This window comes from Brienomyrus brachyistius, chromosome 21 (genome assembly GCF_023856365.1).
Source record: "Brienomyrus brachyistius isolate T26 chromosome 21, BBRACH_0.4, whole genome shotgun sequence".
Lineage (NCBI taxonomy): Eukaryota > Metazoa > Chordata > Actinopteri > Osteoglossiformes > Mormyridae > Brienomyrus > Brienomyrus brachyistius.
The window spans coordinates 17,212,127-17,240,088 of NC_064553.1; the positions used below are offsets into that span (position 1 = coordinate 17,212,127).

General features: G+C 45.6%; 2 protein-coding genes across 4 annotated transcripts; both read right to left on the minus strand.

Annotated features, from left to right (window-relative positions):
- Positions 1 to 5: 5 nt before the first annotated feature.
- LOC125716980 (leucine-rich repeat-containing protein 19-like) lies at positions 6 to 8,324 on the minus strand. The gene is made up of 5 exons (XM_048989878.1): positions 8,160 to 8,324; positions 3,636 to 3,746; positions 1,218 to 1,617; positions 1,034 to 1,117; positions 6 to 795 (listed from the first exon to the last, which is right to left on the minus strand). The coding sequence occupies exons 2-5, from the start codon at positions 3,738 to 3,740 to the stop codon at positions 401 to 403; spliced, it is 984 nt and encodes a 327-aa protein (XP_048845835.1). The 5' UTR covers positions 3,741 to 3,746; positions 8,160 to 8,324; the 3' UTR covers positions 6 to 400.
- Positions 8,325 to 9,172: 848 nt separating this feature from the next.
- Positions 9,173 to 27,955, minus strand: tut4 (terminal uridylyl transferase 4). 3 transcript variants are annotated; one of them, XM_048989814.1, is made up of 29 exons: positions 26,114 to 27,955; positions 25,617 to 25,750; positions 24,059 to 24,175; positions 21,964 to 22,141; positions 20,056 to 20,144; positions 19,654 to 19,705; positions 19,338 to 19,407; positions 18,622 to 18,748; positions 18,305 to 18,424; positions 17,710 to 17,916; positions 16,890 to 17,064; positions 15,896 to 16,446; positions 15,644 to 15,794; positions 15,122 to 15,208; positions 14,899 to 15,002; positions 14,731 to 14,788; positions 14,535 to 14,638; positions 14,357 to 14,446; positions 14,160 to 14,273; positions 13,971 to 14,048; positions 13,435 to 13,609; positions 13,297 to 13,344; positions 13,047 to 13,129; positions 12,212 to 12,327; positions 11,894 to 12,048; positions 11,681 to 11,787; positions 11,039 to 11,585; positions 10,295 to 10,465; positions 9,173 to 9,664 (listed from the first exon to the last, which is right to left on the minus strand). In XM_048989814.1, the coding sequence occupies exons 1-29, from the start codon at positions 26,556 to 26,558 to the stop codon at positions 9,579 to 9,581; spliced, it is 4,539 nt and encodes a 1,512-aa protein (XP_048845771.1). In that variant the 5' UTR covers positions 26,559 to 27,955; the 3' UTR covers positions 9,173 to 9,578. The 3 variants fall into 3 exon arrangements, with proteins under 3 accessions (XP_048845771.1, XP_048845770.1, XP_048845772.1); XM_048989813.1 differs by having other exon boundaries at positions 13,435 to 13,612; XM_048989815.1 differs by lacking the exon at positions 9,173 to 9,664 and having other exon boundaries at positions 10,301 to 10,465; positions 11,493 to 11,585; positions 13,435 to 13,612; positions 26,114 to 27,954.
- Positions 27,956 to 27,962: the final 7 nt, after the last annotated feature.

A 27,962-nucleotide genomic window follows, 5' to 3' on the forward strand; every position in this document is an offset into this window, starting at 1 on the left:
CAGAATCTAGGTGTGGAGTTTTTATTGATTTTTACATTTTGTAACGTGAAAAATATAGGTGGGTATTTTAAAGTAACAGTGACACAATCTGCAATTTAATTTAGAAATACAAAAAGGTTAAATTCATATAAAACATTTACACACTGCATTGGTACACTTTAATTTGGAGTTCGTCAAACGGACGTTATGTTTATTTCTATTATTCAGGCATAATTTCGACTTCATTCAGTGGAGGCTAAGCAGAGCTCTATTGGTCCAATGTGCAGTCTGTGTAGTCAGTGTCTGTCATTTGTCAAGCAGTAATGCCTTGTGAGTGGAGTGTCAATGGGTATAATATTGTTACAGTAAACTGTAACTGCAAATAATAATCATGAAAATAACAAGTAGCCCAGCTGTCTCTTTAGCTGATGGAGAACTGAATGTCATCATCTTCAAATTCATCCTCAACCTCGATTGCCTCCCGCTCTGCCCTCTCTCTCTCACTGGCCTGGATGTAATTATCTTCGATGAAGCCGTCATCGTCATCAAGCTCGCTGGGGAGGCCTGGACCGGAGCCTCGGCTGGCCATGCCTTGCCCTGAGAAACCTACATCCAAAGAAGCACGGTCGCAATGGCTGGCCGTATCCACCTCTGAGAGCAGGGCATGCTGGTAGCTGGCCAGGTACTGCTGGAAGAGCTTGCACTTGACCAGCAGTATGATGAGAACAGAGATGGCCACAATCGTTCCCATGGCAGCCACCAGGTAAGGCCAGCCACTGGTCTGCTGGGATTCTGCAGAAGGGCCTGTAGAAGATACTGCCAAGGTTGAAGCCAGTTAGGCGGTTTATTCCCCATGTGATCAGTTCTTTCCACAGAGAAACAGAAGGAAATATGCTTCTGGATGGAGCTTGACCAAGGAGGAAGGAGGAAGTCATAGTTGCTATAAACTAAATAATAAGTTAACTACACAAAGATGGAAACATTCTCCATTAAGACCAATGACAGTGATGAATAAAAAAAGTGTTGAGTTAATGAAATGTTTTGTCAAGCATACCATTTAATGAGCCATTGTAACTGCTCACGCGTCCTTCTGTTAATTTCCTTTGAATTCTTTCCATTAATCCTTCATCCATTGGCCCTGGCAGGAAAAGGGATTTTGCATTAGCTGGGAGGACTCAGACGATATATATTGTTTGTACATTTTGAAAAATAAAGAGGTTGGATGTGGAAAAACACACCTTCAGATATATTTCTGGATGCCAGAACACTGTGTACTCCCTTTAGCCAATTGGATGGGACTCTCTGCTGACTTTTGTCTTGCACTCTGTTGTTTCCCAGAAGCAGTCTTTTCAGCCTGGGAAAACCCTGCAGAGCACCTGGCTTGATGTCAGTCAGCTGGCACCCGCTGAGGTCGAGGACAAGAAGCTGAGAGAAGCCAGCTAATGTGTCTTTTTCCAGTACAGGGAGATAGTTTCCCGAAAGATTGAGCAGAAGCAAATGGTGAAAACGTCCCAGTGCTCTCAGGTTCTTGGGATTGGTCAGGTTCAAGTGGTTTTGTGAGAGATCCAATATGATCACGTTGTTCCAGATCTGTGTGGGGACCTCTGTGAGCTCTCTGTTACTGCAGTTAACAGATGCCTGTGGAAAAATATGGTAAATCCATATATATTATCATCAATTAAGAAAAACTCAAGCCCAACAACAGATCAGCACGTTGACCTGCTAAATATTACATACTACTTAGTCATAAGTATAGATCAGAGGTCTGCAACCTTTTTAAAGCAAAAAGCTTTATCCTAAATGTCTGACCCAAGATTTAGAAAGAGTCCCAATGGGTATAAAAGAGGGTTTGAGATACGATTTTTATGTGATATCAGTACATATGCATTTAACACAAAAACAAAACTTCACGTACTTACAAAAAATAAAGAAAAACAATTTCGGGGTGGGGTTGTTTCTCAGCTTTAAATCACTGGAACGCGTAACATTTCAAAGGTGACTAATATCAATATTGTTCAGTTCCGTAGCGATAGTCTTCACCCTCACCCAACTTCGTTTGGCTCTGCAGTTGTCTGCCCTTCAATCTCCACTTCACTACTTATAACTGACCGAGCAGTGGAAAATGTCATCATCACTCCAAAATCAGCTGGCTATAATGTGTAAATCGTAAATCGGAGAAAAAAATAATTTTACAAAATCTGGGAAGGTGTGGTGACGAATTCGGAATCCCAATAAACTTATTAAGCCTACATCCAAACTCGGACACTGAAGAAAACTGCGGAAAGCATAACATTTGGCATACTCTTGTAGAGAATAACTTTGAGGAAGATGTAAATTGTGCAGTTAAGACGTCACAAAAGTGTGTGACGGACCGCCTCATTCACAGCTAAAGAAATACCTAAATGAAAAATAATATTAACCATAAATAAATTATTTATATTTACGAAACTATTATCATAATATGTTAAGACATGAAAATGCAAATGCGTCTATCATTCTTAGAAGAGCCACAGCCTGCTATAGTATTTAAGACTGGATGTACTTCGGCGGTAACTCATTTCACATCGGTGCTATATTATTTTTTTTATTTATATATATATATTATATATATATATATATATATATATATACATATACATATACACACACACACACACACACACACACACACACACACACACACATACATACATACATACATACATACATACTACACACACAGACACACACACACATCATGGAAAAAGATTATGAGACCACTCTATTTTTTACCAAATCTGCATTTTTGAATACTGGTTCAATCATAGTTCTTCTGGCAAAAGGCCAGAATGGGAAACATTAAGTTCAGGTGTGAAGGGCACTGCTAGGACAGTTCATATCAGGATTCTAGAAGCAGGACTGAAGTCCCATATAGCAAGGAAGAAGTCCTTCATTAATGAGAAACAGAGAAGAACCAGGCTGCAGTTTGCAAATAAATACTAATAAGCACACCCATAAACTGAGAAATGAGTGAAATAAAAATTGTGCTGAGGTCTCAATTTTTTCCACGATTGTATATATGTAAAGGGAATCAGAACAGAAAGTCACGACTTTGACTGGGCCTGTAAAGGGCATGCCTTGAGATTCTAGACACACAGAGATGCTGTCACCTAGTGACCTTTGCGTCCACCCAGTCCTGTTTATGACCTTTTACCATGGTCTGACTCAGACACGGTCTCCACTAGTGCACACCTCCAGAGAGACTAACAAAGCAATAAGGAACCTGCGTGATGTCTCCAAGAGGCCAGCCACTCTGAAACAGCTAAAGAACATGATTTACTGCACAATTTATAAGCCAGAATATATTCTGTTGTCATAAAAACTGTATGTTAGAAGTATGAACCTTGACAAAGACACAGTCACTTAAAACTTGTAATATTATTTGAAAAGAAGGAATTAAATGAACGAAGCAAGACATAAGACCCCGTTTCATGAACAAAAAAAATAAAGGTAAGATAATCCGCCTTGGATGTGTTCATCCAGAGGGGAAATTACTTTAAATAGCGCTTAATTTTATGATTAAAAATATGCATAAAATATATATAAATTTTTGAGTATGTAGTGGGTTAATCATTATAGGAGACTCCTATCTGCTCTCTCAATGAAATTGCACCTACCTCTCTAGCTTTGACATCACAGGGACCAGGAGTCTGTATCTCTCTGCTGGTAACTGTTGCCCAGAAGTACAGAAAGGCACAGAGCTTACATCTGAAGAGTCTCATGATGCTCTAGAAACAGGGAAAGGTGACCAGCCCCAAGTGCAGGAAAATATGTAGTATGTTACACTTTCATTTTGTACAGCCACAGTTCTCTTATTACACATGCTAAGACACCGTTTACTTTTGTGACTCTACACAATGAGACACTAGAAATACTACTATATAGCACAGGCTGTATAAACATCAAAAGCAGCTCCCAATATTAATACCAGCGGCCGTGACAGTATTGTAGTAGTAGTTTCTATAATAATGACAATAAATGTAAGTAGATGATCTACCTTGTGTAACATTCCACGAATACAGCACACAAATAAAGGTCAAAATTTAACTACCATCACATCCTGAAGCGCGTCACTGATGTTTTCCAAGATGTTAATGCACAACCATGAGCATAATGCTCCGAAATATATAATATGCACAGAATGTACTGTATATTGGGGTTTACCGCGGCGGACAAGAGGGTAGCCTCCCTTCGCTCACGTGGGAAATGACAGTGAGACCTGGAGGGGCGTGATTGGGAGACACAGCCCCCCTGATCAGAACACGAGTGGTGTTTTGTTATTGGACTTCTGTGCTCGTCACGGATTGTCCATAAAGCATAAGGGTGTCCATATGTGCACTTTGCATCAGGACACCCTAGGCCGCAGTTCAATGATAAACTTCATTGGACATCGCATGTATTGGACATTTGGGTGAGGAAAGGGGCGGAGCTGTCAACTGATCACCATCTGGTGGCGAGTTGGCTCCGCTGGGTATGGGAAGAGTTTGGCGAGGCCATGGAGAACAACTTCTGGACGGAGGAGATTCTGGTCCACCATCCAGCGGCTCAGGGCAGGAAAGCGGTGCAGCATCAACACTTTATGGTGGGGATGAGGCGCTGCTGACCTCAGCTCGGGACGTTGCGGGTCGGTGGAAGGAATACTTCAAAGAACTCCTCAATCCCACCGACATGCCTTCCAATGAGGAAGTAGAGTCAGGGGACTGGCGGAGGTCGCTGAGGTGGTTAAAAAACTCCTTGGTGGCCGGGCCCCGGGGGTGCATGAGATCTGGACGGAGTTCCTCAAGGCTCTGGATGTTGAAGGCTGTCTTGATTGACATGCATCTGCAGCATCACGTGGACATTGGAGGCGGTGCCTCTGGACTGGGGTGGTGGTCCCCCCCTCCAACTATAGGGGGATCACACTCCTCAGCCTCCCTGGTAAGGTCTATTCAGGGGTGCTAGAGAGGAGGGTCCATCGGATAGTTGAACCTCGGATTCAGGAGGAGCAGTGTGGTTTTCGCCCTGGCCGTGGAACAGTGAACCAGCTCTATACTCTCGGCAGGGTCCTGTAGGGTGTGTGGGAGTTTGCCCAAGCAATCTACATGTGCTTTGTGGACTTAGAGAAAAATTCCCAATCTATCTATCCAGTCCTACTTTATCATTCCATCCTCTTTGTGCAATGTAGTGATGTAAAGTGCTGTCAGCCAAACAGCATGATACTACCACCAACCTGCTTGCATCATTGCAAGTATTTTACACACAGAGAGGTAAGGGGCGGATCATGCCGGCCCACTTGTTCATTACATCATAGTGGGGGATCTCATTACAGTTAAGGTCCCACCCAGAACCCAGCAGGGGCCAGCCAAGGACCAGCCAAGGACCCATCATGGAAACTGGGGAAAATTCAAGCGGCTACATCTGTAAGTTACAACTGTTAGTTAACAGGGGTCCCCTCTCTGCACAGCGATCCATAGCAGTTCCAGCAGCAAATAATATATTATTTGCTGCCTACTGCAGCAGTTGTTTTAGCTATGCTACAGTATAGTAGCGCATGAAAAATTCATACCGTACAAGAAATTAAAGCCAGTACACCAGCTGAACCGATATACTGCCCAGTACTTATATGTATTTATTAGGTACACCTTGTTAGTATTGGGTTGGACCCCCTTTTGCCTGCAGAACTGCCTTAATTCTTTGTAGCATAGATTCAACAAGGTGCCCGAGAAGTTCCTCAAAGACTCTGGTACATGTTGACATGAGTCACGCAGCTGCTGTAGATTCTTCAGCTGCACCTTCATGGTGCGAATCTCCCGTTCCACCACATTCCATAACTGCTGTGTTGGATTGAGATCTGGTGACTGTGGAGGCCATTTGAGTGCAGTGAGCTCATTGTCATGTTCAAGAAACCCGTCTGAGATGATATGGGCTTTGTGACCTGGCACTTTAACCCACTGGAAGTATCCGTTAAAAGCTGTATACACTGAGGTCATAAAGGGATGGACATGATCAGTAATAATACTCAGGTAGGCTGCGGCATTTAAACGATGCTCGATTGGTACGAAGGGGAACAGAGTGCGCCAAGAAAATATCCCCAACACCATTACCACCAGCAGCCAGAACTGCTGATACAAGGCAGGATGGATCCATACATTCAAATGGTTTGAACCAAATTCTGACCCTACCAGCTGAATGTCGCAGCAGAAATCGAGACTCATCTGACCGGCCAACATTTTTTCCCATCTTTGTCCGATTTTGGTGAGCCCATGCACACTGTAGCCTCACTTTCCTGTTTTTAACGAAAAGGAGTAGCACCCAGTATGGTGTGCTGCTGCTATAGCCCATCTGCTTTAAGGTTTGATGTATTAGGCGTTCAGAGATGCTGTTCTGCATACTTGGTTGTCACAAGAGGTCATTTGAATTACTCTTGCCTTTCTGTCAGCTTGAACCAGTCTGGTCAATCCTCTCCAACCTCTGTCATCAATAAGGTTTTTTTTTGCCCACAGAGCCACCGCTCACTGGATGTTTTTTCTGTTCCAGCTTATTCTCTGTGAACCCTACAGATGGTTGTGTGTAAAAATCCCAGTACATCAGCAGTTTCTGAAATATTCATACCAGCCTGTTTGCTATCAACACCCATGTCACGTTCAAAGTGAGTTAAGAATTAACTTTTTACTTGGTCTTCTAATCCTTCAATGCTGAGACACTTGTTTTCCTGCTGATCCTCTTGTTCAACACATTTCATTGTAATGCTGACACTGTGCCAACATCCATATGAAAAATAAATTGAAACTACAAATCACCTTCCGTCCAAATTCTGGTGTTTCATGTAAACCTTAACAGAAGCGCCTGACCTGTATTCGCATGATTTTATTCATTGTGCTGCTGACATTTGATAGGCTGATTAGATATTTGGTTAATGGAGCAGTAGAAGAGGTATGTCCAATAAAGTGAATAATGAGTCCCTAGAGAAACGGGAAAACCAGTGACTCCCCCTTGGTTAAATTTGTCAATTGTCTCTATATATATATATATATATATATGCCTATTCCCCGACCCGCTACTAAATAAGTTTTGAAAAGATAAATATTCTTTATATATGTGTTTGACAGTTTAAACAAATGCATTTCTTGTTTATAATATCCGGTGATTTAACCTTTAGATTGCTTACAATAGATTTCACAGTCACAAGGATTGAAGGAAAGTTGCGACTGGCACGTAACAGTACATATGCACGGTAACGGAAATTAATATGAAAACGACTCTTACCGTGGCATCAGCAGTTTGTATAAAGCGGTTATAGGATATCAATTACATTTTAAACGATACAAATACAAGTGAAGTAATGTGAAAAATGTCACAAGCGTTATATGAAATAGCAGAACAGACATACCTACCCACAGCTGGTAACCAAGAGGTATGAATCTATCCTTTCGTTGTTTTTATCAAATGCAAATACTGTAGCAATCATTCCCTTAGAAATAAAATGGAATCGTAGTGCAAAGATTAAAGGGGAAGTAATTTTACACCATTTCTCAAACATGAGGTTAATTAGTAACTGAAAAGCCTTTATAAATGTTCAGTCTCCATCGCCTTCAGTGTCTTAAAGCCAGTCGGTTTTCTGTAGCCAAGGACGTACTGATCGCTGATTTTTGAATTTCACACTGTTGAGGTCAGAGCGATAAAATGATGGACTGTGGGGTGTACTAAACTAAAAATTAACAGGTTGACTATGCCTGACAGGATGGCGATTTCGATTCTAGGTCCTGAGCGCCGCGTGTTTTTACAAACAAATTAGAAATAGCACTCGATCTGTCCGAAAATGCGGAAAAACACGAGTTGTACCTTTATTATACATATACATGCACATGTAAAAACTTCTACAGATATTTAACGAGCACACTATTTTAAACTTTACTGACGCCATATTAAAGGATTAATAGCTTGGTTCCGGAGTAGCTGCGTTTATCGTTTTCTTTTAGATTGTAGTGCAGGTGTGTTCTAGCTATTGAAAAGATTGTGGGCTAAGTCAAGTTTACCTGAAGCTTGACTTTTTCTAAAGATGATTAACATCGAGGCCAAAATACTAGGGGCTACAATTCGGAATAATCGAACCGATCGACGGTTGATACTATTTGTCGCTTTTAACACTCATTTGCACTGACCTGAATTTGCACTTGGAGCGGAGAAAAGAGGGGCTGTGCTGAGGGTCGTGTCAAGGTCCAGCAGTCCTTCTTTAAAGCGGCGAGACGGGGACTGGGACCGATCCTGAAGGAAAAGCTTCTAGCAGAGCAAGCATAGGGTGCGATCACGAGACCGATGGGGCAACAAGTCAGTCAGTGGCAGAACTAGTCATGCTGGTCATTTATGACCTTCCCTCTTCTACCTGTTCAAAACGTCTGAGCCCAATACATATTGTCATATGGATCGATTGGATATTACTACTACTAAACAGAGAATTTATAAATCATTTCAATACATATTAGGGCTAAGTTGATGAACAAGAGCAAGCTTCCTCAACTCTGCTCCTATTAGTTACAGGCCAAAAATCATCATCACTTAAAAGTTATACATGGGTACTTAAATGAACACAAAGCCTGGATTTCACAGAAAATGGATACAAACCTCTAGCATAGCACAAAACCAATTTGCACAAATCAGGGCCTCTGGGTTTTCCTGGGCACTGACCAGAATGAACCAGAGGGGGAGAGAATTCCTTTCTATGGCCCTTGGCAGAGTACATGGTACTCAGCCAATCAGTTCCTCCTACTTGGGTCCCTGCTTCAAGCTGCAAGCCAAGACAAATAACCCCGAAAGAACTGCTGACTTAGTCAAAATCATAAACCAAACATCAAGAATGGGTAAAACAAGTGCGTGAAAAGGAGTAGGCAATTTAAAAATTAATGTTGCTTGTTAAAAAGAAACATTGGGTATTGTGACTATTTTTCAACTGGTGATCATTGGGCGTCGCTAAAAATATGTAGAATTTTTCTGTGCTACTGTTACTGCACTATTTGTGAAACAAATTTGATTTAAAAACGTAAAATTTTGGGCTGTGATTTAATGACCAAGGAAAAATGTGGGTCATGAGGAACCACTGCTTTTGGATTTCTGAGTACATAAGGACAGGAAGGCAGGAACCCAAAATGAATCAGAGAAAAACGGCTTTAAGTCATAATTCCATTTGCTTTTTCTTTATTTTTTCATTTTGATATTTTTCAGTTTTTTTTTTCTCATTTATTTTAAGGTTTTTTGGCACCATAATCTGACCCGGGACAACAACAAACCTAGTGCAGAGTCCAAAAACCAAGCATGAATGGATGAAAATAAAGAAATACATTTTAAATCCTTCCTTTACAAATAAAATAAAACACTTTTTGGAAACCCCTTCAAAAACGGGGGCATTAAAATATTTGACATCTGTATCACAGGTCACCGTGATAACACAAAAAAGTAAAAACTGTACAAAAATCATACAAGTTCCTTAAAAAGAGTTGCCATCAAATAATGAAAAGTTAAAATCTTAATTTGGATGTTCTTTTCATAAAGATGTTCTCGTCGTCTCCATCGTCGCTGACCAGGCCTCACTTCTTCTGCTGGATGTAGTTCAGACTGATGTGTGAGCCGTGGGGAATCAGGGGAAAATGTTGGTTTCTGGGCACCACAGTGCCTGGGGAGGGGTGGGAGGCAGCATCACATTAGCTGCTTGCCAAACAGAAGCACTCAGTGCAGCCGCATTTCAAACAGAGAGCCAAATAAAGCCTTCGGTTCCCTCTCAGGCTTATACAGCTCTCTACTCAAACTGAAACTCATCAGGAGAAGCACCTTGTTTAAGGGCACAACTGCAGGCCCCCTCCCTGCCAGGGTTAACAGGGCTACCCTTTGACGGTTAAGCTAACCTGCGAGTCAGGGCAGAAACATAAGTAGGCAGAGTGCTCACAGTCGTCATGCATGAGTAATGCTAAGTAATGCTGGCCGGGTGAAGATGACACTGGGGTCGTTCAGACCCACGCGTCATTGATGGGAAAACAGCAAAGGGCTCCAAGCATCTGTGACAGGGGATCTCTACTATGTTGTAGTATTTAGGTTGAGCTTGAGCTAGCATTAGGCTAGGTGGAGCCTTCAAATCCCACGTGATGGGATTGGCAGTCTGTATTAGTTACTGGCTGGTTAGTCCAATGGAAAGCAAGGTAACCAAAAGGGAGGTCTTTATAGCAACCACTGGCAGCGTGATAACTCCACCTGCTTCTATTGCGCCACTTCCCCCCCCCACACCACATTACATTCATGCTATGCTCACCTTGGGACAGAAAAGGTTTGTTCTGTTGAAAGCCTCCATTTCCCTGCGGAAGGAAGGTCTGCGGCATACGATACGCCCACGTTGGGGACAGGGAATGCTGGGCGACGCTGCTGTGATCCCAGGAAAAGCAAGCCTGGGTCACTTTCCCAAACTGACCCTGGTAGGTCGGGTCTGAGGGGGATGGAGACAGAACATTCACTTCAAGCTTCCTGGGATATTTAGCACATTCCCGGTTATGTTCGGAGTCACGTTAGATAGAAGCTAAATGAACTCCACCCCTGACATTCTGTATTTCACCAGTAGATGATTGAATGAACATCTGAGGTAGCCAGGTGCTCAGAGCGAGGGCAGTGATGGGAGGAGGGAGGCCTGATGACCCACAGTGCACAGCAAATCTCTGCCAGGATTATCTCATTTTGACATAAGATCAGTAGCAAATGGCTCTAACCAGAAGGTGACAGCATGGATACCTCATTTCTCCCATTGACAGTAGTTTGGTGCCACCTTGAGTCCCTTTCGTGGTGGTGGTGATGAAGCACTTACCGGAATCCAAAGATTCAACACTCTCACACTCTCTCATTACATACATACACACACACACACATATACATGTATACATATACATACATACATACATATATACACACACACACACAGACTAGTGAAGCCACACGCATCAGACATGAAAACATTACATGAGACAGTAGCATGCAGACAAAGACAGTCGGTGCTCCCCGCGTGTACCTGTCTTCCCCAGTGTGCCGTTCCCCACCAGTGCTCTCGGGCCCATCTGCTTGTGCCAGTGCCCCTCCTGGCCCGAGCCACCCAAACCCACAGGCCGGCCTGCAGGCTGGGCAAAGATGATGCTGGGGTCGTTCAGACCCACCGGCCCCGAGTTGCCTGTCGACCCTCCGCTGCTTCCCCCGGGGGGGCCCGTACGCGGCGGGAAGCCCAGGCCAGGTGGGGACGGGTGTGGTGCTGGCCCGGTCGAGGTGGTCTGGATGACCGGGCCGTGGATGGGCCATGAGGCGGAGGCCAGGGGGATGGAGTGATGGTGGTGGTGCTGCTGGTGTGCCTGTAGCATTCCCAGGGCTGGGAGCCCGGGGTGGAACCCGCCGGGGTGCGAGTGGGGGAAGCCGAAGAGAGAGAGTTGGACTTGTGGGTGGGGGGGCTGCTTGAGGGAGCTTGGGGGCTTCACCTGGCTTGACTGGGGGGAGCTGGGTGACTGGGTGGAGGCTTGGTTGAAGGGCGAAGACTGAGGCGAGTAGGGAGGCGTCTGCCGCGTCTCCGACTGATTAGGAAAGAGACACGAGTTTTACTGCAATAAGCAAGACAGCAAGGTGGGAGAGGATGTTAGACAGGAAGCTCAGCATGCAGGATGCTTACACATTCGGAAGGCTGTCTGGTTCTTCCGGGCCGGTCTGGAGCACCAACTCCGACCTGGGGCACTGGGATGGACTGGGAGCTTACCATTGCACGTGTTATCTGAGGAACTGGATGGAAGAACCAAAAATCCAGTCAAGATGGCTGCTACATCTTGCATGCACTTCACTTCAGCAATCAGGTGACCTCTCCCGAACACGGTCATGCCCCCAATACCTGGGCCCCCTGAGCCGCGCTGGCGAAGCTGTCGGTATTCAGGACAGTCGCGGCGAACATGACCCGTGTCTCCGCACTGGAAGCAGCGCCTCTCCCGTGGTTCGCGATCCTCCTCCTTCACCTCCTCGTCCTTGTCGTTCTCCTTCTTTTTCATCCTGAACAGCAGGACCCGTGCACACACATACAATTATTAGTTTATCTGAAGTGCGATTCGACATCTACCGTCATCACTCCCAAGCAAACCTCAACCATTTACACGTTGTAAAATAGGCCGCGACCAAGAGTGACCTTTCCATCACATGGCATTCTGAAGCCTACCTGCGCCTCTTAGGGCAGTCCTTCATGTAGTGTCCGATCTTCCCGCAGATCCTGCAGCAGCGGTCATTGGGGGCCAGTTCCCCGTCCGTTAGCACTTTGGAGTCAAAGAAATACTCCTGCCAAAAAAATCATTCCTGCTCAAAAAAACATCCCGATTTTGCCCTTCACTTCCAACTAAGCGGTTGTTGAATCATTTCTCATGGTATCACAACTCAAGCTGAGGACTGTCACTAATTAACTAAAGTACACAGAGAGTGTCACGTCTCCCAGCAGCCCACTTTGTTTTACCCTGGGAAGCATTCGCCAGACCAGTTACCACTACAACACGAGACCGAACTGGGGGGACAAAATGCAAACTGACAGGAGGCTTTTATCTCAAAGAACAAGACAGCTAAAGTAACACGCCAGCACAACTGTCTGAACCATTCCCAATCAACGTGGTGGTAGGTGTCCATCATCACCGAAAGAACTATCTCACTAATTAACCCGACGTCCAGCTACTGTATCAGAACAGAGACAAGGGAATTAGCCTTCATGCCTAACGTTACTCTGGAAAGCAGTCCTGGATGTGTGACTGGGGAAAATAAAATTGCTGCTTCATCTACATGACCCTTCTGAATGCACACAATCAAAAGAATTTAAAATTACAGATCCCCAACACCCTGACTGGTACATGTGTTTGAAAAAATGAAAGATATACCTTACCGAAGTGAAAGATCTCTTATCTGGCTTACAACCAGCAGCAGTAGCATTAGCGAAGCCGCGACTTGTATGCCAGCGACACAGCAGCAGGCTCTGAGCGGAGGACACACTCCAAGCGGCTTGGTCGACTTACCGCCTCCATCCCAGGCTGGGGCAAATACGGGATTCCAAACAGCTTCCTCCCATTAATGAACGCCTTCATGATGAAGTTGGTCACTGGTGGGAAAATACACTGTTCACCTGGCAGCTGAATACTCAGACATGGCCAGAGGCTGAGAGTCACCACCCACTCCCCCCCCACCATCAGATTTTTAACTTATGAGAGAATCTGTTTTTCACAGGTAATAGCAGAGAACTGGAGAGGGGGAAGTACGTCCACTTACTTTTCCGGGAAACGCCGGCACCGAGGTTGTGGCTCAAGTCAAAGGGATCTGAAAGTCAGCAGATGAACGTCAGCCCTAGCGGTCTGCTGGATGCCCATGTGCCCCCCCCCCATTCTGGCTTTGCCCCGGCGCCCCCACCCTCAATGGCAATGCACTTGGAGGTCCACTGCTTCTCGAAAGTGGTGAGCCGCTTGTGCTGGCGGATGCTGATGACATGCTCCTTGAAGTCGAACTCCTCGGTGTAGAAGCGCAGCAGGCCCAACCAGAGTTCGCCCACTGACTCACCGTTTTGGTCCAGCTCCGGGAGACGCTGCTTCTGCCAGGGGGCGCCAGAGAGCAGCTAAGCACGATACTCTACGGAGGTCTTAAACCAGAAGCCCCACATAAAGATAAACATGAACTGGACGTCTCCTACGTTATGAAAAAGACCGTGTAACTGCTTTATAGACCTCAGGTGGGGTGATCAGACCCATTTGATAAGGAGGTTTGGCTTCAAAGCAGGAAGGTATTTCTGCAGTCATCTATGTTGCTAGACATGTAACTATCATGAAAAATAATGAAAGCAAGTAGCATTTATTAGGCAAAAGTCAGGCTAAAGGCACCACTAGAAATCAGACTAGTGACTCATCGCTTAAATGAGTTCGAACTTCATAGATGTTTAAAAACCAGCTCACCAGTTCCTCGATGTTGTCGAAGAAGAATGCATTCCAGCCATCAACCATTCTCTGAGGAACAGTTGTGCCATCAAATATCTGTAGGGGGAACAGTGAGCCACGTCAGAGAGCCCCATCTCAGTTCCATATCCCCAACACGCTGAGGTCAGAAGAGGGCCAAAGCCAGCTCCCGGCATCCCACAGATGCACCTCTTGGAGAACGGGGATGACGGGGGGCTGCCTCTGCTGCAGGAAGTAGAGCACCATCAGGATGTAGGCATAGGACGACAGGCTGCCCCGCGACGCGTCGCCGATGTCGCAGCGCTGGGGGCGGGGAGACAGCACAGCTCAGGCACCTGCACACGCACACGTCTCTGTCATACCTCCAAGGCACAGAGCACTCGCACCTTTGCGAAGACCTTCATGGTGTAACCCAGGTACTGCACACGTGGGTCGATGGCAGCGTAGGTGGCAAGCATCCTGGTATTGTGCTGCGCCTGTTGCGAGACGAGGAGGAGGAGCTGTAAGAGGACACCATGCCCAATATGGCAAACCCCCAGTCCCCAGCTTTGGTACGGCGCTCACCAAGGTGTTGTACAGGCTTATGTCTCCCTCCAGGCCACTCTGTTTGTGCTCGAACTTGACGATTGGCACTTTGGCTGTCGTTATGGGCAGAATGTTCCTCAGACCTGGGTGACGGAGAGCCAGGTCCGTTACATCAGATGGCGGGGGGGCGGGGGGGGGGGGGGGTCAGAACGTCAGGGACCGGTAATCGCCATACCTGCGTGCCTCTTCAGCATCTTGGCCAGCCCCTCAATTATGTCTTTGCAGTTCAGATTCTAAGAGAACAGGTTACAAGATAGACAGATTATTATTCTTCTTATTTCTACAAATTGAGTGAGCTAAATGAGCAGGCACCTCTCAGGACGCCCCGGCCAGCACTACCTACCTCTGCTGTGTCGTGGCCCTCCAGCGTCATGCAGATGTCCAGGTCGCTATCACGGAAGCCAAAGCCATTCTTGGACGAGCCGAAGAGGCAAAGACGCGCCTTGTCTATATGGCAGGGGGGGTGGAGGTCAAGTCAGCGGAGCATTTGGGAGGACAGACGGACTGGACGGACAAACAGATGGGGCAGTCGAACAGATGAATAGAAAAGGGGCAGACAGACATACCATTATACTCCTTGCGGATAAATCTTTCCAAGCTGGCAAGAATCTGCTCCCTTTTCTGTTGTTCTACAGGCGGGGGGGACAACTCATCTAGAGAAAGAAGACAATGCGGGCCACCCTTTGAGGGACAAAATGGCAAAACAAAGGTGGCCATAACACCTCACCTGAATGTCTGCATTGCTGACTGGGGCCTCGCATGTACCAGTAAGGTGTCACGATGTGTAAAATTGAGGTACTATCATTTATATATGTTTGGGCTGCTTAAATATTACATTTGTCAGTCACACTACGTACTTCACCATCCATTAAATTGGGACCAAAACTACAAAGGAAAAATTTTTACAGCAAAATATTGATGGACAGTAATAAGTATTTCACAGGTGATGCCCCCCCCCCCCCCCGACCCCGTATCAAAAATAAACAAACCCCCGAACAGATCGTTTTGAGCATGTCTAGGCCTCCATTGCCCCAATTTACATGGGAAGACGGGGAAGCAGTTAGAGACCCGCCCTCCACACTACATACTGTAGCATAGCCGACAGACACGGTCCAGGATTTCGCGGAACATCTCCGTCATGGGCGGCAGAGGTTCCAGCTCGATCTTCTTGAAGTCCTCGGGACATTCGTCCTTCAGGTGGCCGTCCCTCTTGCAGATGCTGCACACCACGGTGGGCGGCTAGGAGAACATTAGCAGAAAGGGGACGTTAGTGGCTCGTACAGGAACGCACTTCCCGACACAATGCGCAGATCAATGCGAGGTAGGCCGGCCGCAGTCACCTTCCCTCCCGTAAAGATGACCCGGTCAAAGGTGTAGTATAGCTCGTCAGGGGCGACATCTGGCTGCTCCTTGACCTCCTCTTCCTCGCTTTCCTGCAGACCATTCTCCGTTTCCTTCTCCGGTGAGAGGGCACCATTGGCAGCGCGCTCCTTTGACTCAGCCCAGGCCCGCGTGGGTGATGGTGAGATCTGCTCCCCATCGCTCAGCAGCAGCTCAGACAAGTCAGCAGACAGCGCCCCCTGTGGGTCACATTCGTCCTCACTCTGGCCTCTGTCGTCATCGTCGTCCTCATCTTTGCTGTCATCCTCCTCGCCCTCCGGCCCACGGGGTCTCTGTTTGAAGTCCTTGGAATCTCCCCTGGTGCATCCTGGCGCCCTGGGCCTCTCAGGGTCACACTGGCACCTCCTCCTGTGCCGCTGACGGGCAAACCCATCCTTGCTCTGTGGACAGGCAAAGTATTTGTAGGCGGTACGGAAGCGCTCCTGGATGTACTCGAAGACCATCTGGCTGTTCAGGCTCCGGGCCACATTGCGCTTCAGCGCGAAGGGATCTGGAAGGAGGAGCAGGAGCGTTCAGGGCGGCTTTCCAGGGAAATCACACGGCTAACTCCCAGCCTGGAGGAAGCTTGGGCTTTCCCAAGCATCCATCCCTTACTGGGATTTAATTGCCAGTTTTATGAGAAACCATAAAACGACCACATAAATCTAACAGGTCTGAGACCCCAGCCGGTGAAACCACTTAACATCCTATAGGGAACCCAGTCAGTTTTAAAAAGCACCTTATTTTCTATTACATATGCCCATCATAACATGTTTAGCTTATGCCGCCTCACAGGCTGATAACATCATGAAACACTGTTGAAAGCTCTTGTCTGTCAGGGGGTACTAGGAAGCAGCTGACTCACCCCACCAGAGTGCGTAAGTCCTGCTTTTAGGGCCATCCAGTGTGCACGCTTTGCTGTTGTGTGGAGCCTTGGCGGATGTGGTCACTTACCCTCGATGGCCAGCCGGCGGCGTGGCCAGTTCTTGGCCTCGCGGGAGAGCGGCTCCCGCAGGCGGATGCTGATGATGTGCTCCTCCAGCGCGAACTCCAGTGTGTAGAAGCGCAGCAGTTCCAGCCAGAGCTGTCCCAATGGCACATCCTGGACCGAGCCCAGGGTCAGACGGGTCTGCGGGGGAGAGCCAGCAGAACTGATGCAGAATCGAGGTGTGTGTGTGCCTGCCCTTCCTAAGCCAGACCCTTAATTATCATGTACTAGCTCAGGATCCTGCTCAGAGATTAGGCTGCAAAGGTAACTCCAACAAATTGGCCCATAAGAATAATGCACAGAACACAGGTTCTAATTACCCATACAAGGCTAGCATGTGGCAAAGGGCTGCAGGGTGACAATGGGCCTGGGGGCAGACATGGTGCCTGACAGCACAGCGCCCCCTGCTGCGGGGATACAGAAGAAACAGGAACCACTTTCCAATTGGAAAAAGTTCCACTTACCAATTTTGAACGTGAAATTTTGAAAGTGGGGGCATTTAGGCAAGAATTAAGGGGAATGCTTTATTTTATGTATTCTGTGCTATGGCTTATGGTTCACATGGCCTCTTGCTTTATAGGATAGGCTCCAGACATCCCACACAGCTGGACTAGATAAGCATATGGATTTTAAGGGTTGACTTTGATGGATTACATGTCACAGTACCTGATGACCTAATTATAAGATAGATCCAACTGGCTGATTAAACACCACTCAGCCCAAACCTCCCTCATGAGCACCACCAACCTTTCCCCACAATGACCACACCCCAAAATGGGAACCCACCATGCCGCTGGATGCCCGTGGGCTGCGGGCGGACCCGTCAGATGACTCTGCCTTCTTCCCAGCCTGCCTCTTTGGCTCTGCTTTCCCCTTGCCTTCACCCCTGGCCTCACCATTGCCAGAAGGTTTGTGCTCCCAAGCCACAAACTGACCTAGCTCTACCCCTGTCAGGTGGTATTCATCCACCCGCTTCATGTCGAAGCCATCGATCTGCCAGACAGGGAAAACACCTGTAAGAAACCGCGCTAACCAATCACAAGAATGCTACTCTTAAAAAAACAAGGAAACCCATACCTAGAGAAACAAGAATTATTTGTTCTGACAATCAATGCTCAAATCAACCAAGAGTGAATCAAGGATTCACCATTACTACAAACAGATAGTATGGTAACTTGGTAGGTTTAGAAATCAAGTAAATATTGTCTAGAGATGTCTAAGACCTTTCAGCACAATGTTTCCCAACCTGGTCCTCAGAAACCCACAGATAGTCCACGTTTTTGTTCTCTCTCTGGACTGTCAGTAGGTACCCGAGGACCGGATTGGGAAAAACTTTTGACAGAAGCCCCTTTAAAAAAAGGCAAGGTTTGGGATAACATACCCAGGGGCCCAGGTAAACAGGAAGAATGGGCTTCTTTCTCTGCTGCAGGAAGAAGACGACCATGAGCGAGAAGGAATATGAAGGAATGCCACCCTCTGTCTGGCAGTCAATGTGACAAAGCTGAAAGTACAAAAAAATGGGGGGGGGGGGGGGGGGGGGGGGTGTTAAAGGTCATGGAGCATGGGCAGGAATCAGCCAGAATGTCACTGTCAACAGAAACACCAGTCTGGATTGAAGATGAACTGTTGTGATCCCTAACGAAAGATAGTCGTTCACAAGGTCAAGTAAAAAGAAACAGCTCAGACTGGCTAGCTTACCTTTGCCCAGTACCGAAAGGCTAGCACCAGGGGGATAACCTTGGGCTCCTTGCTGGCTAAAGCTGCGAGCAGGTTGGTGGTCAGACAGGCAACGTCATTCCCAGCACTCACTTTACACATTAGACCACTAGAGGGAGACAAATAACACGATCAGCTAAAATTCACTTGAATTGTTTGGTTTAGCCGACTATATAATTTTTTTATCTTTTTATAAAGTGAAGTATTTTACTGGAGCATTTCAGGTTAAGTACTCTGCTCTAAAACAGGGGTTCCCCAGGGAACTTAAGAGCTAGCAAGTCCAGATAAAACACTATGGTACCAGTAGCTTCCTGCTAACTGCTGTCGTACATTTTAATGAATATCCTGTACTGACTGCTGGCAGTATATTAAAAACTTAAGAACTGATCAATTTTGATGGTACAAATTCAAGCATTGAACAGTGATTCTCAGCTCTATCCTCAAACATCTCTACTAATCAACCAAATAGAAGTAGGAAGCCTTTAACTACCAGGCTCAGGATCAGGTCCATAGAATGGGAGAAAAATGCCAATGGGAACAGAGACGGCGTGGACTTGGTTTGGAAGCAAAGCCTTAAGAGTTATGAATAACAATAGCTTCTCGATCCAAAGCAATAATCTCAGAAATACGGATGGGCCTATTGTCAATAAATCCCCACCCGAACCTGGACCAGGTAAGGAGAGAGGAGCTACACTAACCTGCTGACATCTCTACAGAAGACTACGGGAACTTTGGCGTGGAAATCGGACTCCACATCAGTGTACTGGGCTGCAAAACATAAGTAAACAGAGATCAATAAAATGGCTAACAGCGATCTCTAGGGAGAGACGGTCAAGATCTCCCACAGCACTAAATGAACAGGCAACTCCCATTAATACATTTATTTAATACATACATTAAATACGGATCTCAAAATATGTTAATTCTGATCGTATCTCCAAGTCTGACATCCCAGAGGCGTTCCTAAATTACAACAGGAGAGCTTGTACTGCGTGTTGACAGAATAAAACTTACAGTTATTCTTCAGGATATCCAGTACTTGAATCAGCACATCGGGTTGAGTCATCTGAGCAGGAAACAAAAGGCCCATCAGTAATAAGGTCCCTCTGCTTATACTGCCAGGCCTCCTTTCACAAGCCCAGTGTTCTGGTTCCTCCTTGGCATTCCTAGATGACTGACTGAATATAACAAGCAAACAACTGCGCTGTTCCATGTGCTGGCTGTGCCCTCTTTCCCCTCACACAATCCATCAACAAAACAAGTTAAAGAAACTCCTAAGGCAGGATATATTAAAGGAATATGCTTAACACTTTAAAAAGTTTTGAAAGGCTCAAAGATCGATCTTGAACTGGAGAACCTCAAGGCACAACCGTGCTGAGATCAGCGGGTCTCAAAACAAAAGCAGCAGCCGCTTACGTTGGGAGGGTAGACGACGTCGATGTTGATGTCACTGGTCTTGAAGGCAAAGCGGGTGAGGCAGGAGCCATAGAGGCGAAGGTAGCAGGCTGCAGGACCGACAGAAGGAGAGCTTTATGGGTTTGGAAGCCGAAAAGCTCAGCCACATCTCAGGCATAATCACAGTTAAGCGGTCAGTCTTCTCAACCATTGCTGCTTTTTTACAGCACAAGATTAATTGGAATTACTGCCTAAAGCAGCTTCTCCCTCGGTTCTCAAGGACCCATGGACAGTCCACATTTTTACTCCCTTCCAGCTCCTGGTAAGCAAAAACGTGGACTGTCTCTGGGCTCGCAAGGACCACTGGGAAACACTGCCCGAAAGCACCATGAGCAAGTAGGAGAACTTTACATCACACCTTTTTAGTGGATGCTTTTGCCCAAAGCAATGCCCCAGTGAGGATCAGAGAGCAGGGTGAGAGTGTCCTAGGAGCAGCTGGGATTAAGGACCTTGCTCCAAGTCCCAATGGTATGATTATTCTGTTGGCCGCAGGCCATGGCCTTCCGGAGAGGGACACTGATCCCTAATCTACTGTATTACAAATCCCACAGCACTTCAACACCTTTATTAAAATTATGACCACTCATTTGATTTAACTCATTTAACCTTTACAGGTTAGCATCAGTAAAAACAATAGAAATAAGGGCTACAAGATATTTCATCGTGATTATATGACACAATAATCACCAGGGCTAGAGGTAGAGATGCATCAATCCAAATATCGTCGGATCAGTATCGGTGCCATTCCAGACCCATTTGATGGATTGGGCATTAACAATATGTGACTGATCCACATCTGATACTTATTTAGTTTTTTGCCAGTCTCTAAAATGACAGATTTAACCCACAATAGGAGCCATTTGTACAATCAATCGCACGGCAGCTCTTTGCCATTTTAGATGTATATTCAAGCCGAACGCTAATGATGCCATTCGGGTTTTTGCCTCTCAGCAGGTGTGAGAGCAGTCACTTCAGCCTACTGTGACATCATACATGTACCCCTCACAGTAGGGAGAGTGTATGAAAACCAGACGACGGTGACAATTTGGAAATACATTACGCTTTTAACAGCAACTAGTAGCACAATAATTTGCAATCATCATAAAAACAATGTTTTGAGAGGTGGGAGTAGCAATTCTGCAAGACAACGCGAGTAATATGAAAAAAAGCAATGGATGATTTGTGAGTCGCTAGCTTGGGCTGTTTTATGCACTTGCTGCAGCTTGTGATATAAGAGGGGCTGTGATCGCAATTAAGTGATGCTGTTGCCAATAGGAGAAAAAAAATTGTGGGGCATTTTAAGCATTCGCCACTTCTGTATCTTCAACTGGAAGATATTTAAATTGAACTGTACATGCCTCAAAAAGCAAGGTGGAATAGTACGTTATGTATGTTTCTAGTAGAGTAATTAAAGCTTTTTGGCACATTTATTTGTATTTACTAATTTAAAAATATAATACTAATATATTTATATAAATACAAATTATTTTTAAATAAAGTAAAAAAAGCTCTTGTATTGGAATCTGTATTGGTATTTGTGTATCGGAATTAGCAATCTTTAATAAACGTGTCGCAAAAAGTAGTGCCACGCCACCAATGTCTTTTTACCTTACCCACAATTTCACCTCTTTTAAAAGGGTTATATGTGCCATTTAATCGTAATTACACCATAATGTGATGTCGTGTGTTCCTAATAGGGCTGCACACTTCCTCAGCCAGTCCATACAGTTTAACTTCTCCCATTTGTACCTGTGAGCACAGCAGAACAAACACACAAAGCCTTGACTAACTAACAAGGTCCTCCTAATGCGCCTCTACCCGTGACAGCTGCATGGCTCGAGGCTGAACTCGGACACGTAGCCACCATACCTGAAAGCTGCTGCTGAATGACCGCCTCCATCTGCTTCATCACTTCCTGCCGTAACAGGAAGTCCTCCTCGGAGATGCCTTGCTGATGGGCGACGTCGCTCACCACTGCACCCACGGCCTGCAGCTGGGCCGGGGAGGGGGGCTGCAGCTCCCGCAGCTCATCCTCCTCTTGCTTCTCCTGCAGACACCCCCACAGCAAAAACAGCCCTAAATTATGCTCACATGGGCACTTCACTGCACAACAGATGATGTCAAGGCTTATTAAAACAGAAATACAGGGGAAGTGAAGCCTCAAATACATTTTCGTTATTTGTCTTTCACTGCCTAATACAGGTGTAACAATCCACCATGGCACAAACCCAGTTATTAATGTTAACACAAAAAAGGGTGCAATAGGCACAATCTCAATTTTGCTTTAAGATTTTATTTTTGCATTTTGCACTCGAGTCTGCAGAACAAGGGAAAAAAATTGCAAGAAAAAGATTTTTTGTGAATGTCCATGCCTAAAAAGAAATAAATACTGAGATTGTGAGTGCGCCCTGAATCATCAGCAGAACCGAATTGTGAATAGACTATCGTTAAACCCTTATCACCTAATTAAAATTATATGCAGCACAGTTACAAAGAAGTGTAAATACTTGGCAGGGTCCCACTAAGGCTCATCTAGTAGACATACAAATGAACCAGGTTAAATACAAAAAGCACCGAGAGTCACTCAAACAGGTATTACTGTATTACTTGTAGTGACCTACAAGTGAGAAATCGGCCAGCAGGGTCAGCCAATTTTCCCGTGGCTAAGAACCTTGCACAAGGAATTATAGTCACGGGATCCAGATTACAATCATAAAATCTGAACCCACAAGCAGATATGAGCACAGACTCTAACCCAGCAAAGCTACACTCCTTACTAGAACTGGCACAATCTTATTTTTTCTGATCAGATCCCAACACCAATATTAAAACTGAGTACCAATACGAGTCCAATATTTTTTTCCCACCCTTTACCAACCACTGAGCATTAACCAAGATATTTGTCAATACATTTCGATTAACAATGCAAACACGCCATTTACAGTTATAGCGGCATTGTATGAGTATGCCATGAATAAGAAAATATAATGGTTGTGTTTTTCAACAAAAGCTATGGCACTACACTAGAGGAAGAAATCCACAGGCAACATGATTTACGCAAGTCTGCTTCTTTGTTTTATTCACAAAAATGAATAGAAATATTTCATAGTGTCAATCGTGCAATCTGTCGCCAAATTAAATATATTATAAAGTCATAAAAATCATTGTAAAGCACAATATTTTAAAATTTACTTCAAGAATCACGAGATTCCACGACCACAAAGACAGCCAACATGTGAGGCTGGTTACCAAGACAAAGATGCATCATGTACCCAAGCCAACATTTTCAATATTAAAGATACAACAAATTTATTTTTATATAGCGCATTATCACAACATTACATTGTCTCAAAGCTCTTTACAGCATCCTCACCCAAATCCCCCAGTGAATAAGCCATAGGCGACAGTGGCAAGGAAAAACTCCCTAGAAGGAAGAAACCTTGGGAGGGACCAGACTCAAAGGGGGAGCCCATCCTCCAGGGGCCGGCAGGGATAGTCAAATAGATACAGTATTCACTTCCACTAGCAAGTATTGCGTACTACTAATGTATATATATAGTATGATTCTGAGATCCAAATCAATTTCAGTATTATTTTTAGCTTCTTTTTATCTTTTGGCAAGCTTCAAAAATTCTCATTTATGGTTCACAGACAATTTGCGAATAACAAATGACCAAGGTCAAATGTCCAAATATGAAGGGGTTACCGCATTTCCTCACAGTCAACATGACAGCTCCGACACATGCATTTCTGAACAACTAGCCATCACATGAACCTCACTGCTTTTTTCAGCATGTCACACCAAGGCTACAAGAATGTTCACTTTCAGGCTAGACCTGTCGCTGATGGAAAAGCGGATCAGTTGGTCACTCCCCCACCCCCTATTACCCCACCCAGCATTTTTCATGGGTATCAGCCCAACACCAATAGCGGGTATTGGTTCGGTGCCATCTCTACTCCTCACCATAATGTTCTTCTTGTGCCTCTTCTCCTTGATGTGTTTGTGAGCACCCTGGATGTTCTCGATGTGAGCCGAACAGAGCATGCACAGGTACTGGAAATTTGGGTACTCTGGAGATCTCTAAAAAAAAAAAACAGAAAGAGAGGGCAAGGACAAGAGATGAGTGAGGGGCTTATTTGAGAAATGTCATGACAACAAACAAAAGAAAGATAAGGAAACAGCCACCAGCCCTGAACAACTACCGTCATATCCTTGCATGTATATCTTGCTGACTCCCTACCGTTCCATCCTCTGATCTAAATCTTTAAAATTTTGGAAATTTGGGTGGGGGTTATTTAAAAAAAAAAAAAAAAAAACTTCTTAACGGGGATTTGATATTACACAACAGTCCTTTGGCATCTACCTAACTGCTATGATTCAGCATTAATTTTAGGAGTTTATATTCAACATTGGCTCAACTCCCTCTCCCCCACCCCTATCTGCATAATGGAACGGTCTGAGCTTCATCCAAGTCCTGACAATAAAGGCAGCTCAATCTCACAACATTGGTCAAATCTTCACACCATTCCGAGTGTGTTGGCCAGTCAAACAATGATCCAGTGTGACAAAGCTCACAGATTACCGTATAGATCGAATATGGAGACCATCATTGGCTTTTGTTGAGAAGTTGTAAGCACACAGAAAATGAAGACATTTCAGCATGAGAACAGTTTCACAAGGATGCTTGGCTAATAGTGAATGCACTTCCTCGTGATTATCTAACCTCGCCAGCCCTCAGATCGCCTCCCTGCCTCTGCTGGGATCATTTTAACAGAAATGAAAGCAAAACCTAAAAGATAGAGCTACTGAATTCCAGCTTGCTGTTGTTGTAATTTTAATGCAACCCAGACTAGCGAAATTGCCAAGCATACACAGCTTCTGGTAAAATGTGGGAAACCAGAGAACAGCACCAATGTATGTCTGATGTCAAATGCCCCCATAATGCCCCGCGACCCTTATGGCGTATGCACATTTTAAGAAGGTCAAACAACCCAAAGAAAGAGGTTGGGGTCAAAAATCCACTGTGTCTGGATGTTAAACTAATAATGTTTATTTATTTAACCAAAAACCAATGATTCATCTAGGATGCCTTTTAAGAGAAGCAGGGTTATAACTCCTCTGTACAAGTAAAGTGGTATTAATCATCTCAAATGATGCATGAGCAAGTATATTTGGATCTGGAGAGAAGAGCTACATCTTAAATGTCTTGTGAAACCAAAAGGAGAGGCACGGCTGCAGAGTGTCAATATATGGGGATCACCTGCAACTCAAACTGCAGCCCTCAAATTTTAACCACCCATGCCACCACTGTAAGTGACATGCTCACAAAACACACGGATAAATAATCAATCTCCCAAGCAGCTCTAATTGGTCAACTCAGGTGTGAGACTACATGCAGTCCAATTAAAAACAGGTTCTGAACATGCAAGCAACATATCCATGAAAAAGATGCATGTGCACAGTATGCAAATTACAGCAGCTTGGCAGGACTTGGGAAACCGGTATCGGCAGGATGTGGCACCTTGACAAGCCGGTGTATGTAGTCTCGGATGAGCCGCTCCTCCGCCTGTCTAAGGCCCAGTTGCTGCTCCGTGGTCAGGACCACCTCGCTCGCCATCGTCATCCTGTCCACTGGCTCAGCTGCAGGATTCGTCGCTGCCAAGGGGAACACCTCACCTAATTAATCCCCACCTCAAGATTGAGTGGCTAGCAACACACCGTCCTCCATCCTGGTGCCAAACCCAGGAGATATCAATTGCAAGGGGGCCGTTGCAGACCAAACAAACTCTCCAAGGTCTTCTCTTCCAGATTTATTCCACCTAGTTTACCTGCAAGTCTCTTACTGACAATACAGCTGCTCTATGAAGGTGGCTGACTTTATAACCGCACAAAAGTTGAATGCATTTCTTCTCTTTCAAAATACCAGAGCTGCTCTTTTATGTTATTATATTAGACTAGAAACACCACAACACACACAGACAAAAACTGCCACAGTAAATCTGAATAAAAGTGCCATACCTGAAACAGCAGAGGTCTCTCTAACAGAGGTCATGATGACACTCGTGTTATCCAGTTTTTGTGTAGGCGGTGTGACTTCTGCCTTGGCTCCCGTAATCGTAATGACATCCCGACTGAATCCAAACTTCCCAGCCCCCCCTGTATTACTGGACTGGGATGGAGGCTGAATTTCGGGTCTCCCTGCCTTCCCTTTGCCCCTCTCCCCAGGGCTGTTCCTGCCAGTGATCCTGCGGGGTTTCCCTCTCCCATGGTCCCTGCCCTGCTTTCCAATGTCTCTGGCGTCATCGGCTGGCTGAGACCTGCCCTCGCCAACAGCTGCCACAGGTTTGCTGCAGTCCTTCATTGCTGTGGCTTCTTTTACATGCTTGGAGGATGGCCCGTTAGGCCCCCTGGCCTCAGTGCGGGACGACTTGTTCACTTTTCTGGGGCTCCTAGCCTCCTCCATATCTCTCTTTCTGTCTATGCCCTAAGCAGAAGATCACTGCTACTTTTCTAAATGGGCAGGACAACCAAAACAGCCTACCGCACAAAAACAAAAGCACTGGCAATATACCACAGTCAGCAGTCTACCTAGTCAAGATGATACAGATGAAATGGCTCCCGACTGAAGTCTTCAGAAAGCTCACAACAGGCATCAGTTTGGAAGTACTATTGCATAAAACAGCTACCTGGTCATCCAGCACCTAAGTTATAGCCAGTTATGTGGAAAAACCTTTTACCCCTAGAACGATGTTATAAAAACAAACTAACCTTAAGAAACAGGCAACTACCACTACAATCCTCCTACCCTCTAAAGGAAGAGTAGAAGTTTCGCAATGGGGGCAAAAAATAAAGCTGCAAACCTGTTACAGTACCTATCTAAGCGAGCTTAAAATTAAAAAACAAACCGAAGCAATACGTCCCACAAAACAAAGCGATGCCAACTGTTGAGGAAATAACTGCAATTATATATATCAAACGTCTTGCTGTTTGTATAAATTCATGCGTTGAGTTTCGTGTACCAGCAGACATAGGCGCAATGCATAACTTTGTGGGTTTTACTTCGTTAAAAAAAAGCCAAATACTAAAATGTTTTTAAAAGAAGAGAGTAAAAGGACAACGCGATCGTGTTAAGATACCAAGCTTAACTATGAAACCCGTTACTCTATTCGTTCAGTTACGGGCTCCGATCCAAAACTAAACAGTTCAGTTAGTATAGCGACAGGTTTAATCTTTTGGAAGAAAGTGGAATCTGAGACTAAACAAACGACACGGTTAAGCCAAAGTTAGCATTCCCCAGCCCAACTAGCTGCCTGTCTGATTAAAAATGAAAGGCAAACCCAGTAGCAAGGCGGCTAGCAACGATTTCCTTGATTATACGAGAAGGCGAGTTAGCATTTAGCGTCAATGTCCAGGAGGTGGAAAAAACGAAGTTTGTTCTTTGTAAACCTACTAGCTAGCTAGCTAGCTAGCAGACTTAGCGCAGGTTAATGAAACAAACACAGCTTGTGTGCGGACCGGCTTGGAAGCGCCGCCGCCGAGCGCTAGCATGGCTAACGGGGCTAGCGAGCCGTATCCCCCGCGCACGGCAGCCCCTCCAGCGGCCCCCGCTTTAGCCCGCTCTGCTAGCCCGCGGCCACAAAGCCCCCCAAGCTCATACACCGGCGGCTACGCTAGGCCGAATCCGACTGTCCTTGAGCTCAAACGGCGCAGCGCGTAGCCTCCGTCTTCATCCTAGTTTCGGTATCGCATATCCAAGGCCGTGTTAAAAACAGCAGCCGCGAGCGCCATGTTAAGGTCCGAGCGCGGTGCATTGTGGGCCATGCCGGGGGGACAAAGCCGCACACCTCACGCGGCGTGCTGCTACCTG